The sequence below is a fragment of the Amblyomma americanum genome, chromosome 8 (genome assembly GCF_052857255.1).
Source record: "Amblyomma americanum isolate KBUSLIRL-KWMA chromosome 8, ASM5285725v1, whole genome shotgun sequence".
In the NCBI taxonomy this organism is placed as follows: domain Eukaryota; kingdom Metazoa; phylum Arthropoda; class Arachnida; order Ixodida; family Ixodidae; genus Amblyomma; species Amblyomma americanum.
In genome coordinates, this window is record NC_135504.1 from 58,709,054 (window position 1) to 58,723,638 (window position 14,585).

Below are 14,585 nucleotides of genomic sequence, written 5' to 3' on the forward strand. Positions count from 1 at the left end.
CGAGGCGGGGTACCAACGCCTTTGCGCCAACTCGACACCAGTGGCGGGGGGGCTTGGGTGATGCCGGCCGTTGTGCGTGCCCCTACCCAACTCTGTCGGGTTGCGGCAGCAGGCGGGGCCTGGCCTCGGGGGAGCAGGGGCCACACTGAATGCCCCTTTTCTTGGGCTGCCCCTCCGTTTTCTTTCGCAAGTGCCTCTACGCCGCCACACTCTCCACACCTCACCGCTGCCAGCCAACGCACGCACGCATTGCCAACCTCTCCCTCATAAGAGCGCGCCAAGTTCGCCTTTCCGAAAACCACAGGTAAAATGGGGGCACACCTTTCGAATGGCAACAAAGACAAGTCCCCCATCGAGCGCTGTTCCCATAATTGATGGCCTATCAACTCTAGCAGGTCAAGCTTTGGGGAGAAACGTTGCGTCTTCGTTTCAAGGATCCTTTGTTAAGCAGGTGTGATGGTTTTCTAGTTTTCTGCCAAAGGCCTCCCAGAAGCTGCTTCCTTAGAGCCGGACCCAAGACAGACCCATTAGGGCCCGTGTCATCAAGGCCTGCTCTGGTGTCGGGCCAGTGCAGCGGCCCTACCCCCCACACGAGGAGGCGGGCGAGAATGCTGGGGGCGGTCGGGAGCGCGGCCCCGTCCACCACAGTGTGGGGCCAACGTCGTCGTGTGGCCAAGGGGCGAGGGCGAATCGCCGCCCCCCTCCTCGCTTCAAGACGGTGGCGGCGGCGCCCTCGGCCTCCTTCGGGCGGTGGGGTTTTCGCGGGCCTTATTTTTCTTTTTTATGTGCAGAGCGGCCGGCCGGGCCAGGCCCCGCCCACGTGACAAGCGGCAGCGGCGTCCTTCCTCCGAGTCTCCCCGCAACGCCACCGGGGGCAGCGGCGGGGGCGTGCTCCGTGGTCGTCTCGAGTTCAAGTGCGCGCGCCCGCGGCCGTACCGACACAGAGGCACCATTTTGCACAATGCGAGACCATCTCCGTCTCGCTCGCTCGCTTCTGTTTACGGTGGTGCCTCTGAAAGAGAGAAGAGACAAGAACAGGAGCCGCTTTCGAAACCACCACGGGGAGGAAGAAGCCCCGCCCACCACACGCGGCAACGACAATTAGACAATGAAGCCCACCCAGTGTTGTTAATATATTAATGGCCAAGCAACAGCAGCGGGTGCCTGCCAATGGGAAGCCACACATGGACAAAATGAGGCATAAGCCCATGAATCAATTGCCTCAATGCCGCCTGTAGCAGCACCTTGCGAGAGCCCGACCAATCCGCTCCGCGGCCACGTCGCCAACCCCGCCTTTGTCCGCCACACTTCTGCATCTCTCGCAGCATCCACCTTAAGAGCCTGCAGTCTTCAAATTGTGTCTGGACGTGTGGACGCAGTTTCGCGTGTTGTGGGGCGTTCAACCCATGAAATCACGAAGCCCCCCACCCCACAGAAACGCGCGCTTGCGGTTTTCACCCATCCTGCTGAGACTACTCACCCAATCCTCTGGCGGCAACATCGGTAGCGACCAAGATCGGAGACTTTCCACTTCGGAACTCTGTTCGCGAGAAAACATGACATCTTAGACACTGACGGCGTGAACAGTGTAGCTCGCAAGCTTGCTGCTACTGCCCTGCCATGCAAACGTTTATTAGGCTACACCGCAATACTGGAAGTACTTGTATAAACAACTAGACAACACACACTGAATATCAAAGAAAACCACTAATATCATGCTCCCCGAAAACACTGGCACAACTGGCACATTTCAGTGTATTACGCTCATTTTGCAAATTTTCTGGTACAGTGTTCAAACACAGTCCTCACGAAAGCCACTAGCATCAAGCCATGTACTGCATTTGACATGCAAGGTGAACAAAAAAGAAAGCAAAAAGAGGACCATCGTGCAGACATGCTGTCCTTCTTGCACAGGTAGCCGCCGAAGCAGGTGCCAGTTGACAATGCTTGCGGTGACAGTGTTTCCTTTTGCAGCAGAAGGCAACCACCACTGATCTGTTCACACAAACATGCCCGAATAATGCAAGGGAGCTGGTTACAGAAGGCTCCAGGCAACACCGTGCCATCAAAAAAAAAATGGGGGCCTCTTAATGTACAGCTTAGAAAGCCCGGCTGTTCTGCTTACAACGGTAGTGCCATACGGCATGACAAACTTGCAAGTTTTTTTACTTTAAACTTTTATTGACGCATAGAATGACACTACGCAATTACAGGCAAGTTGGGTGAAGAGATCAATGGTGGGCAGGCCAGCAGTGGCGACGATGGGGTGAACTCACCTCCGAGCACCCAATCTCGCTCGGGCTGAGACTTGTCTCCGTGGATGCACATGGCGGGCCAACCGTCGCGCCTCATCCTGCGCGTCAACTCGTCCACCTTACGCTTGGTCTCGGCAAATATTATGGTCTGCAACGTGACAGGGGGGAGCGCTCACGAAAACCGTACCACGAGACGCGGCGCGCGTTCTCCTGCTCTCTCTTGGAGGGCTCACGGTGCCGCGGGGCAGGGCTTGGCCACCTAATTTCCAGCTGGCGCTAAACGTCTTCGGCAACTGGGTTTGAAACGCGGCTACCACAAGTACATTTTCCCACGAATATCCTGTCAATGTTGTGCTCTCTTATTTCAGTGCCATGACCCATTATATGACTGCAAAGTGTTACAACTGTATCAGCTGATAATAAACAGCGCACCAATATCCATGTGTCTGACTTGTGGAGTATCGTTTTTATCGCTAGGACACCATCGGTAAAATGCCTAGAATTCTTTGCTTACATGCCACTTTCCTATCCGACAGCAGTTACAGTCCTCAGAGGCAACACAGTAGGCCAATTCCACAAGGCTTGCAAATGAACCTCACAGAAGAGAGAATTACACATTTGTAACTGTCAAGGTAGCCCCGACACACAAAACACCACCACCGCTGCCCTGCGGCACACGAGAGCACGGTCGTTGAAGCTCGCTGGACCGAACGGAAGCGCTGGGGAGGGGGGTGGTCGATTGCGGACGTGCTGGCCATTGCGACGACGGGCGTTCTCAGTTGCGAAAAGGGAACTGGCAAGCGACCCCCGGTGCCTTTGGCTCCCCCTCCCCCACGATTCTCGCTGCCTCCCGCGGCTACAAGGACAGAGAAAGGCCGAACACTGGCACCATGTCATGCATGCAGCAATTTTGACAGGACAGCCTTGTCCCCCTGGAGTTCAAGTGAGGGTGCTAAGAGCATGCCGCGGTGTTGCTGACTCGCTCTGTCAACTCATTGCTCCGCAGTATGTTAACATAAATAGCCAAGATGAAATGCACTTCAGCTATGCTTAAGTCTGTCCCTGTGAAACAGCAAGTACCGGATCTCGTTAACGCACAGGAGGCCTACAGAATGACAACATGCACGCAAGCTTAACCCCCAACTATCACAGAGGCCATGGAACAGACTTCAAAGCTAAACCTGTGGTTTTAATTCATGTGCGCAAATATTACTGCGGCAACCGTGAAAAAAAAAAAAAAAAAGCTTTCCTAGATGAGCAACCAAAGCCCCACCCATGATCGCTTTGGATTTCTAAAAATAGCCAGTGGAACCGACTAGAATGGTGCACCACCACAGCTATTTCCAGAAGACCAAATATCGGTGCCAGTGCTCAATTTGCAGAAAAAGCAAATGATAGAGGTAATTAATTAAATAAAAAATCTCAAAACAGGAGAAAGAAGGAAAAGTAGAAGGAATAATAAAGAAAAGATGGCGGAGTTCGGAGCTCGACCTGCCGCTCACAGACAAGACGCACCTTGTTCTCACGCTCGTTCATAATTTCCTGCAGCAGCTTGAAGAGCCTGGAAAGAGCAACAGCTAGGTCATGACCCGGAAGACCGATGACGAAGCGGGGGGGTAATGAGGTGCCTCTCCCAAGGCACATTGCAGACCACGCAGTCATGGAGGGAAATTACAACAAGGAGAGCACTCCCAGAACAGTCACTCTTGAGCTGCCCAAGCCCATAAAGCCATCGATAACTACGCAGAGAAATGGCCCGTTTTTGGCACAGCCTGAATGGACAACAGGCTTTCCTTAGTTGGATTTCCAACACACCTGAATTTCACTCATGTGCTGCTTAATTCACAGTTACGTCATAAGAAAGAATGTGGAAAACGGTTGCACAGCTGCGCAATGCCGATGCTAGCAGTGAAACCCAACAGTGAAAGCTGGTGTATGTAACTGCTGCAAATGGGCATTGGAGTGATGGGCACCAGCAATAAGTAATGAAATCTAGCTAAGCAAGAGAAATCTTGAATCACTGATGCCACTGGCACAGTGCTAATGCCAGCTGCTGCACCTGCGCTTTTATAACACACTGAATTCCTACAGTGCAGGCTACTCAGTACGAGCTTAAGCATCTTCGGAATGCAGCCTTGCTTGCCCCAGCAACAATAAGACCTTGGGTTCCACTGCCAGTCATCACATGTTTTAAAATGCTTCAAAGGCAGTTCAATAACTGCATGTTGTATGCCTGAAACCCTAACTGCTCTCATAAATTCAAAGGGGGAGAGAACCACGGCTCTTTCTGAGAGCAAGGGGAGTAAAACTAACTCAACCGGGCTGGAGTGCCCCCCTTGAGAAATGAACAAAATGAGTGTGCGGAGAAAAAAAAAACAATAACTGCCTATAGTGGCGGACTGGCTCGCAACCAGAGGCACACAGTGAGGGGGACGGGCCGGAGTGGAAGGACGATGCCCGGCTCCAGCGCCTGCCCCCTCGGGCCGTCAAACGGTTGGCGGGTGCGAGAACCAGGCCGTCACGCCGAAAGCAGGCGCCAGGGTGCATGAGCCACGCAAGCGCATTGCCGCTCGCTCGCGCGTGCGGGGTGGTGGTGAGGGAAGAGAGAGAGGAAAAAAAGGCACGAGTCACAATCCAGACACCTCCACATGTATAGAAACTCCTGACAAGTAAAGTTACGCAAACTATGCAGAAAAATAACCGAGAAAACTGCAAAAAAGAAAATAACAGCTAAGTATTAAACAATCCTTCCATAAATAAAAATGTCCAACTTTACCACCCACCCAACGCTTTCGAAGATAGGTAACTAACTAGCCAGTCTGCACCAAACATTTCGCGCCCTGAATGTCCAGCCTAAACCACACAGTTCTTCAAAACACTGTGCTGACTGCAGATAAGTACAAACGTGCATGCCACCTGTCTCATAGCTGCCCATAGCTTAGTTTCCACCTCCTCATTCATCTGTGCTGCAGACCACCAGCTTCAACTTAGCGACTGTTTAAGGTGACAAGAATGGTAGCGCCGACATGCAACAGGAAGTTGGTGTAATACCAGGCAGCCAATTTCAAGCCCGAGTCTGGCTTTTACATTTGGCGCAGAGGATTCCATCTTAACGGAAAATAAAGCCAGACAGCTCTTTCAAATGAAGCCAAACTGACTATGCTATGGTTGCAGGATTCTGAAATTTGGAGACATGCAAAACGGGCATGTATTTTATTTTGATGCATTTTTGCAAGGTCTTAGACTGTGGCACCACATTTATTTGACAATTTCTCAAGCACTCTACTCATCACCTTGCAAACTTCGCTTTTAGGACGTACAGTAACTAGCAAATCTGAGTACAGATAAGTAATGATAAATTAATACACTGAATATGATATTGAATGATGCTAGATTGAACAAAATCCCCATTTGCCCAATATGCTCTCCGCCAAACATTTAAACATGCCCTCTGTACCTTAGGAAGCCAATGACAAAACATATGTGATTGTACTATATACAGCAGAACCTTGCCAAGTTTTTTTCAAAATTCAGAAAATAAGCGTATTATCCAAAAAAAGGCATCGACCTAACCACAAAGATTTAGAAAAAAGGTCATTTAAGAATGAAGTACGAAGCCATCTTCAGGTGCTTGGTTCCATTTACTAAAAAGGCCTCTCGTGCTTGTTGCCACCAAGACTGAAAAGCTTTTGCAATGAATGTGGATGTCTATCTGCATTTGCATTGCTCTTAGCATGAAGAAAACCTCACAATGCATCCCAAGTCCAGTATACAGCTAGGACAAAACTAGCCGAAACCTCTTTACAGTCACTGTCATTATTTGTTTGTACATTTTTAAGGCTTGGCCCCAAGGCAGTTACTCACTGCAGAGAAGCCACTAAGCTGAATACGGCATATGCCTAACTACTTGTCAAGTGCCTCCAGGCTCGGCCCACCCATGTGTTAGAGCAGCTTTTGTTTTGTTGCTAAAATCATCATATGATCGGGATTTGGCATATTTTTTAATGTACTCTCCTGGAAATATTAACCAGAAGAAAAATAGTCAACGAGGTTCTACTGCACTGAATGATACGACAAACTGAACATGACCCACATCCTCTCTAGCTTGCGATCTGCCCTGCTTCTAAAGCTAAGGAAGCCCCTGAGGAAATATCCCATGTCTTTTTCCTTCCCAGACAGTTAACAATGAATGTAGCCAACGGCACAATGCTCACTTGGTGTCCTTCTCGGCCTCCTGGCAGACATCGATGATCTGCAGGATGCGGTGGTTGGCGCACAGCTGCAGCGCCCCGATGTTGATCTGCACGTAGTCCTTGAGGAAGTCCTCCGCCAGGGAGCGCACCTCCTTGGGCCACGTGGCGCTCCACATGAGCGTCTGTCGGTCCGGCTGCGGGGCATAGACGACACATGCAACCAACTCTCCTCCCTGCCTCTCCACTGGCTATCCAGTAATGATGGACCGAGACTGCTGGCCTGCCTGTCATAGTAGTCCAGCACCTGTGACCCTCACGCAGCACAAGACACAAGAGAAAGCATATCCTGTCGCACCTGCTCCTTCACCACTACCCCTTTGCCAAAGCTCTGCCACTTAATCCCTCGGCACCGTTTTGCAAGGGTCAGTGGCCACACAGGTTTGACAGCGGCCCACCTAGGCAGATGCAATCAAGTAAGAAGGAGCCAATCATAAGCACAGTGCCAATGAACCAGGTTAAAAGCCACTCTCGCAGCTGTTGAACGAACCACCCGTCACAGCCTGGGCATGATGGGACTTCAGCCAAGCCACTTGAAACAATGTGCCCTAGAGGCACATTGTTTGAAACACTTAAAACACTTGTCCAAAGCACTTTCCTTCTCAAGTAAACAGCCACCAGATGGCTGATCACCCACCAAGCAGATGTCCTTGTACATATGTGCTAAGAGGTGGAGGACGCTCACCCGGATCTGTTCTACGATCTTGCGGATCTGGGGCTCGAAGCCCATGTCGAGCATGCGGTCCGCCTCATCCAGCACCAGGTAGGTGCAGCGGCGCAGGTTCGTCTTGCCGGCCTCCAGGAAGTCGATCAACCGGCCGGGGGTCGCAATGCAGATCTCCACTCCTGCGTTACCACAACAAATATAAATTGCAGGGCTCTATGTCCCGATGCGACACTTGGCTGTGAGAGACGCAGTAGTGGAGGGCTTCGAATTTACATAACCTGGGGCTATTCAACGTGCGTTGACATCGCACAGCACACAGGAGTTTTTGCATTCCGCCTCCATTGAAATATGGCCGAAGCGGCCAAGACAACAACTGGGGTAGGAGGACAACGCATAGTGCAGAGACACTAACTAATGGGTGGCAAGCCTTCATTTCAAAACAGCAAGGAGAGACATGCTGTCGGTGGATGTGGTAAGCATATGGCAAGCCACGTGGGAAAAACATGCCCATTCCTACAAGCTTTGGTCAGTTCTCACGGTAGTAAGGGTACTAGGACTGCAAAGGATGGATTCAAACGCAGTTTAATGCCAACAGGCTTGTAGCCTATTGCAAGCAACACCCACACACACGCACTCCCTTTGCTGTGGACCGGGAGTGCAAAACAAAATGGAAGCACCCACCCCTCTCGAGGTCCCGGATCTGGGGTCCCTTGGGGGCGCCACCAAAGACGCATGTGTTGCGGATGCGTGATGCCCGGCCAAACTCTGATGCCACCTGCTGGATCTGTTGGGCCAGCTCTCGAGTGGGGGCCACCACCAGGGCCTGCACACGTGCACCGGGGCATTGTTTGCTGGCTCAGCACTCCTCCAGTTCTTGAGGGGGAGCATCTTAGCGACTACTCACATGGTATCAGGTCACATGGCGTGCGCTTTTGTAATTAATGCTACACATACACATAGTTAACAGTTTAATTATGCACCGCTCCTCCTTGACTTCTTGCAGAGGCAAACAGCCTTCCCGCAAAAATGAGTTCATTGGTGATTGTGCACCTTTTTTCACTGCTTTACATGTGCTACCACTTTAAAAGAATAGGATTTTCTTGCAACGCTACGTTCTGCAACGCTCTTAAGAGATTAAAGTGGTCCATCTTTACTTCACAAAGTATCGCTTGTCAAGAGTATCATTTCCTGTAGCGAGCTGCAATGGTAATGCTACATTGTGTGACAGTGTTGCCGAATGTGACCATCTGACAACACAGCTCCCGAGCCTGCTGCTTTAACTGCATGTAGCTGCAGTGGTAATGCTACATTGTGTGACAGTGTTGCCGAATGTGACCATATGACAACACAGCTCCCGAGCCTGCTGCATAACTGCATGTCACGAGCGAGACAATTTCATGAAAACGACGAAAAACAACAGATCAAGTTTCACTGCCAGGCTTTCAGCATGGGGTCCCATTTTCCGGACAGACCATTCATTCTTGACCAGAGACTCAACTTACTTCGTCTGTTCTCAATGTGCTGCTTTAATCTAGACCTATGCTCTTATCAACATCTGCACAGGAGTCTAGTACAAGGACACAAAGCAGGAGATTGCAAGTGGAAAAACAAGCACTCACAATAGGGCCATCCCCACGTTCCAGGTATGGCTGGTGGCTAATGTGCAGAATGGCAGGGAGAATGTACTGTGACAAGAGAAGAAAGCAAACAAAAAAAGAATATGGCACAGTTGACTTCAAAATTGCACCAGAACAACTCCAGCTGTACGACAGAAGTATCGAGCCAGCAGCCTCAATGCCCCGGAAATCGGGAGCACTTGAGTGACTGGCAAAGAATAGCTGTCTTTTCCTTTTTCCGACCCTTCAGTCACACGCTCCATCAACAAGGGCATGGTGGCTGCTGGTCTAAGGTCACTGCATGTAACGCACGCCCCACTCGTGCACTGAGAGAGGAGGGCCGTGCTCACCGCCAGCGTCTTGCCCGATCCGGTCTGAGCGATGCCGACCATGTCCCGTCCGCTGAGGGCGATCGGCCAACCCTGTGCCTGAATGGGAGTCGGTGAGGCGTACTGGGCCTGACGGATTGCTGACATGCAGAAGTCTGCAGCCGACGACACGCACGGGCATCAGGAAAAAAGCAGGAGGAAAGACAGATACGGCAGAAAAAGAAATTGGAAGCAACGCAACAGCCATGCAACATTTTTATTGGACAGATGGCCAAGTTGTCCCCTCCAAAATGCAGCCAATATACACCATACTAATGCAGTTACGCCTACAAGTAAAGCCTGAAGTGGCACAGACTTTGCTGTTAGCAGCTCGCACTGGACACTACATGCCACTCCAGTTGCTGCGATAACTGCCAAGAGAGATAAGAGTGCGGGCACAGCACTACAACAATGTAAATGTGCATGCTCACGTGGAGGAGAAAGTTGCTTGAGCACCTGGGAACAATGCTCATAGCAGGCCATGAGAAAAGAAAGGCTGGAGTCATGTGCAGTGTGGCCAATGCCTCGGCAACTTACAGGTCAAGCCATTTACACACATAATAAAAGTACTCTATTGCAACTATCTGAAGCCTTTTAAGGCACACTCATGAGACTCGAGAACCTAAGACCGGACTATTGCTTGGAGGTGCCACCAGGGGGACAAGGGAACTTGTATGGGCAATGCTACAAGTGGATGTGCCAAGACCCACAGTGGGCTGGAAGCGAAGGAAGCCTAGATACCCGGCAGGTTGGCCTCTTCGAACGTCAGAATGGGGTTGGGCACGTCCTTGCCGCGGATGGTGATGTCGTGCTGCTTGCGGAACGCCTCCACCTCATGCTTGGGCCGGTGGGCGGTGGTGGGGTGCTCCTTGTAGAAGTCCTTCTGGAAGGGGGGCAGCCTCGACAGGTCCCACTTGGGCTTGCGCAGCCGCTCGCCCGGCTGCCGCCCTTTCAGGCTACCCCGCATGCCATCGTCATTGCTGCCACGCCACCGGTTCATGCTGTCTCTCCTGTTTATTAACGAAGAACAGTTGGTCTCTCAATCTCTCTCTGCTGGCTACCCAAGTGCAACAAACATATGCACGGCCACACATCAACACCAACAAGCAGAATGACGGAAAACGAAATAAATGGGACAGACTGCTCCCAGGTACCCAGGTACAGTTGCACGACCAGAATAACATGGCGCATGCTTCGGCGTTACAAATCTTCCCATTGTGGAGAGGACATAGAAAGATGTGTGCACTTATGCCCAAAAGGCACTTAAATGCACGGTTTTAAACCCTTCTTACTATTCACTACGCAAGATGTGAGAGAAGTTTGACAGCTGAACCGTGCACTGTACCATTTTGGCTGCGATTGTACATGGCCAAAAGGTGGATGGACACTGGCTTGCAATGCTTAAGTCAGCAGCTGCCATTACTCAGGTCTTGGAAAGAAAGACTAAAAACTGGTGCTCTTGGAACTTGAGACTTTGTTTGCCACATGTGGCAGAATCACTGGGAAGCTGCACCTCTCCACCTACTCCCCAAATGGGAACAGTTGTTTGATCAGTGCTTATTAATGCTTCTGAAAGAGAAAGTGCCCCGGTTAGAGGTTGTGCCACTTGAACCTTTTCTGTACGCAAGTGGAATATTCTTATAAGCCAACACATGCTCGGGTATTTCATCCAGTTTCAGTGCCTGCACTAATGATAGCTACGTTTTCTTTCCAAGGTCGCCGGCTCGTACACATCAGAAGTTTTTGTGTGCTGAAGAGCCCTGAAACCTTGAAAGTCAATAAAGGAAAAAGAAAATGGTAACTTTAATATCTTCACTTATGGAAGGAAATGGAAATTGAATTATTCCCATATGCTGCAGACAGATTTGCCAGCAACCTAAACACACAAATCACAAAATTCGTTTTCCTCTGTTCAGAAGAAAATAGTAATAATTTGGCCACACTGATATTGCTAAGCACTCGGGCTGCAGATCTAAAGAACAGCACGGGTCAAAATACTTTGATTCTTAAGCTCAGCATCCACATCTGGACACACTCACAAAGCAACTTGCAGCTGCACGAGACAACTCATGAAACGTTTTAGGAACTAACAAAAATAGTCTGTCAGCTGGGGCTAAAAGCAACAGCTAGAAAAAATAAACACCCCTGACCTCAACGTATGCTCCCTTCGTTGGGGGAAAACTGGCAGTAGATTCTTCATACCGTCTCACATTTCTCTTTCCTCCTCAGCTCCGTATGGTTCTGGTTTATTTTAAAATTGGCTCTTTTCACTGGGCCTACCTTTTTAGGTAGGCCCAATATATCCCAGGAAGTCATTAAAAAGGATACTGCTTGCATAGTCATGTGCTTGAAGGAGTAACGCAAACCCCCGCATCAAGGCTAGTGCAGAAGTGATAAACATGTTCGCGTTTTGCTTTTTACAATACTTCAGCCTAAAGAGATTGAGCTCTGCGCTGTACCGATTTAGTACCCCGTGGTGGTGTGCCATCAGAAATACACAATATTTGGCAAGAGGTTGCATTTATGAGCGAGAAGTTCACAAGCTATGCCGAGATGGTACCTGCAGGTCTGGTACAGCATGGCATCACAGCCAATGAGGCAGAGTTCATGAAACTGGAATTAAATTTAGGACGACACGAGAACCTAAGCTAGATGATGAGAGACTTAGTTCAGCCAAGTGAAAAGCACTTGTGGCAATCACAGCACCTTGTGATCAAGGCTTGCAGACATCACAGCATGTGAGCCACATGCGACAGATGACCGACAGCTAGTTAGAGCCAGAGCTCGTATACCAGCTATAAAATTCCACATAAAAAAAAAAAAACAGGATGGTTACCATGGCGTAAAGCAAAATTCAGCGGCATCTGCTGAGGTATTTTGAGTATATTGAGGTACAGAGATTGACCCTTCAGTTCTCAAGTCTGCCTGCAAAATAATTTCATCTTCACGTGAAGGAGAGAATCGCAGCACACAGGCGCTCCAAACGAGTGATTGGAGCTACCGGTTCAGAGACAGAACCCACGTTTTCGACCCAGCACTCTAAGCTAAGCCAAATAAGAACTTGTGTCTACCCGGCAATCCTATGGTAGATGATGTGTTCTTTAAGACACTTGCATGGTGGCGCCAGCTTTCACTTTAGGTAATGCTGAGAAACTACGTGCGTCATCTCAAAGTGGTCAGTAAAAAACGAATGCCATATTCTTCTGAACAGCGTTTTTTTTTTCTTGTTTTATGTCCTAGTTTATCACTTGAACTGTTATATCCACAAATTCCTGTTACTGTTTCACTGATGCTGTCACCAGGTGGTTGTGCATTTATAAAAATCTTGAAATTTGTGGCTTGTACATAGTTTACGCTACTGACCATGGGTGTTGCGACTATCTGTAAACCTCCAAATTTTGGCCCAATCAGACCGCCATATTCTAAACACATGGACCCTATGCGAACTTTCGCAGCTGGTAAGATCACAGAGCTCTGGTTTAGGGCTCGGGATTCCATCATCACAACAAAACAGTTTCCCTGATACAGCCGCGGTTTAATTCCAGAAGCAGCTGAAAGTTAAAACGGCATCGCACACAAATTATGCATCTGAATTCCTTTGCAAAATCCGCCAATTTTGGTGACGTAGCGTTCGGAATTACTGACTCCAAATGCTACTACTTGCGACAACAGAAAACCTGTTTTAAAACGACCTGGCCATCGGCCGTCTCAACCCAAAGACTTTCCTGTCATTCACGCAATGAACACTCAGCAGCTGTCACCGTCCAAGACGCAACCCAAAACGAAACGGTATCAACATCTGTTCGCTAACACCCCGCTGTCACTGCTTTGGCAGGCAAAGAAATAGCTCGGGGTAGACACATAAAAATGTGACAACCAAAGACTGCGCTGTTCGACATTGGCACTAAGAAAGAGGAGCGCTTGAAGTACACATGCACAGTGGGGCAGACGCAAGTGGAAATATACCGCGAGCAGCATCGCAATTTGCATTCCAAGATGGCTGTATCACAACAGGCATTTCAAGGTCGTTAGCATCGCGTCCTCCGGTTGTTTATAAGACCGCATCGGCACCTTAACCAGGCGATTGTATCCAACATGCACAGGAATCCAACGTAAATCTTGCTTAGAACATGCGAGGCAAACACATTGTACTAAAAGTTCGCAGAAGTACAAACAAACCAAACATATGTAGTTTCGTCCGAGCCCGAAACCAGTTACTTTCACAACACAGTAAAGGCCGCTCGCAGATGACTGCGCATTTTGCAAGCTATCAATGCGTAACCTTCGCTGCTCAGGTTGGATTACTGCAATGAAAAGTCGAAGCATTACGGTTTTAACGTTCACCGAAATCCGCGGGCACAGCTACGCACTGGAAGGCTTGTAGACTTGTTTTCGCGCCGCTAGAAGTGACTGTACTCCAACATCCAGAAATGTAACCTTAATTGGCGAAACACCGGGCCGAACGTCTTGCAATAATAGCGATCGCAGTGGGAGACGTCTGTTCACTGACCGTGGATGTCCTCTGACGCGACGGGATTAGTTAGGCCTAATTTTATCACAGTCCGCGCTCGCTCACGTAGGCGCCACGGGTGACTGATCTGCTGTTTTGTTTCTTGCATCCCTTGGCGCCTTGGCCGCAAGCGGAGAACGCCGATTAGCGACCAATAGGAACGCACGGTGCAAGAACGCTGCACGACAGCAGCAGCGCACCTGGAACGTCAAAACCGGTTCGCATCACTGCAGGCGCAATGCACTCATGCACGGGCCGGTGAACTGTGCAACTCATTTTATTTCTATCGCTTTCGGAAAGAGGTTCCGAGTACCGCCCCGATTAAGCTCTCCGTCAAGCGAACTCCCTCGATGAGCCTACACACCAAATTCAACGCTTCATAACGCAAAATGCGCACTACTGAAAGGATCAACAACACAAACACGGAGAGCAACTGCGGGAATGAACGGCCGGCACCGCGCGCGGCTATCAGTGGCCATTTTATGTCGCGAGTCCTGCAAAGCGCCGCTCTATTTGGCACCGCCATCGGGCTTTTGAAGACGAAAAACGCTTTCGCTCACCCTCTGGGATCTCTGAACGACATGGCTGACCAGAAACGTCGTCAATGGAAAAACGTAACTGATTCTTAACGGATTTTGCTACGCGGGATCTCGGCGCTTGGGTCGTACCTAAACACCAGCACGCGGAGTAACATCGGGCGATAACGGAGTCACGTATTCACTGTACGGTCGCCGAAAAACGCACCGCTGATCGATACGTTAGTTTAAAATGCGGGTTTAGCAGTAAATAAGAACGGTGCACGACCCTTACAGGCGTTAGAACCGCGTGCTACCAGTTTCCAAGAGACTTTCCAAGGCACTACTTCAGACAGAGCAATAAAGAACATCCTGCGTTATGTGGTGACGGCCATTTTGGAAAA

At 49.8% G+C, this 14,585-nt stretch overlaps 1 protein-coding gene across 3 annotated transcripts in view; it reads right to left on the minus strand.

Annotated features, from left to right (window-relative positions):
* Positions 1–14,383, minus strand: part of LOC144101746 (putative ATP-dependent RNA helicase DDX5) — a 23,577-nt gene extending 9,194 nt beyond the window's left edge. Inside the window, exons 1-10 of one of the 3 annotated variants that reach the window (XM_077634879.1) lie at positions 14,227–14,383; positions 9,898–10,166; positions 9,139–9,272; positions 8,792–8,857; positions 7,854–7,995; positions 7,191–7,351; positions 6,470–6,642; positions 3,771–3,816; positions 2,277–2,403; positions 1,481–1,540 (exon numbers count right to left, since the gene is read on the minus strand). In XM_077634879.1, coding sequence (XP_077491005.1) covers positions 1,481–1,540; positions 2,277–2,403; positions 3,771–3,816; positions 6,470–6,642; positions 7,191–7,351; positions 7,854–7,995; positions 8,792–8,857; positions 9,139–9,272; positions 9,898–10,166; positions 14,227–14,249 — 1,201 coding nt within the window. In that variant the 5' untranslated portion in view covers positions 14,250–14,383. Of the gene's footprint in view, positions 1–1,480; positions 1,541–2,276; positions 2,404–3,770; positions 3,817–6,469; positions 6,643–7,190; positions 7,352–7,853; positions 7,996–8,791; positions 8,858–9,138; positions 9,273–9,897; positions 10,167–13,526; positions 13,645–13,666; positions 13,912–14,226 lie in introns of those variants that run through there. The other 2 variants (XM_077634880.1, XM_077634881.1) reach the window with 2 other exon arrangements.
* Between the last annotated feature and the right edge of the window lie 202 nt (positions 14,384–14,585).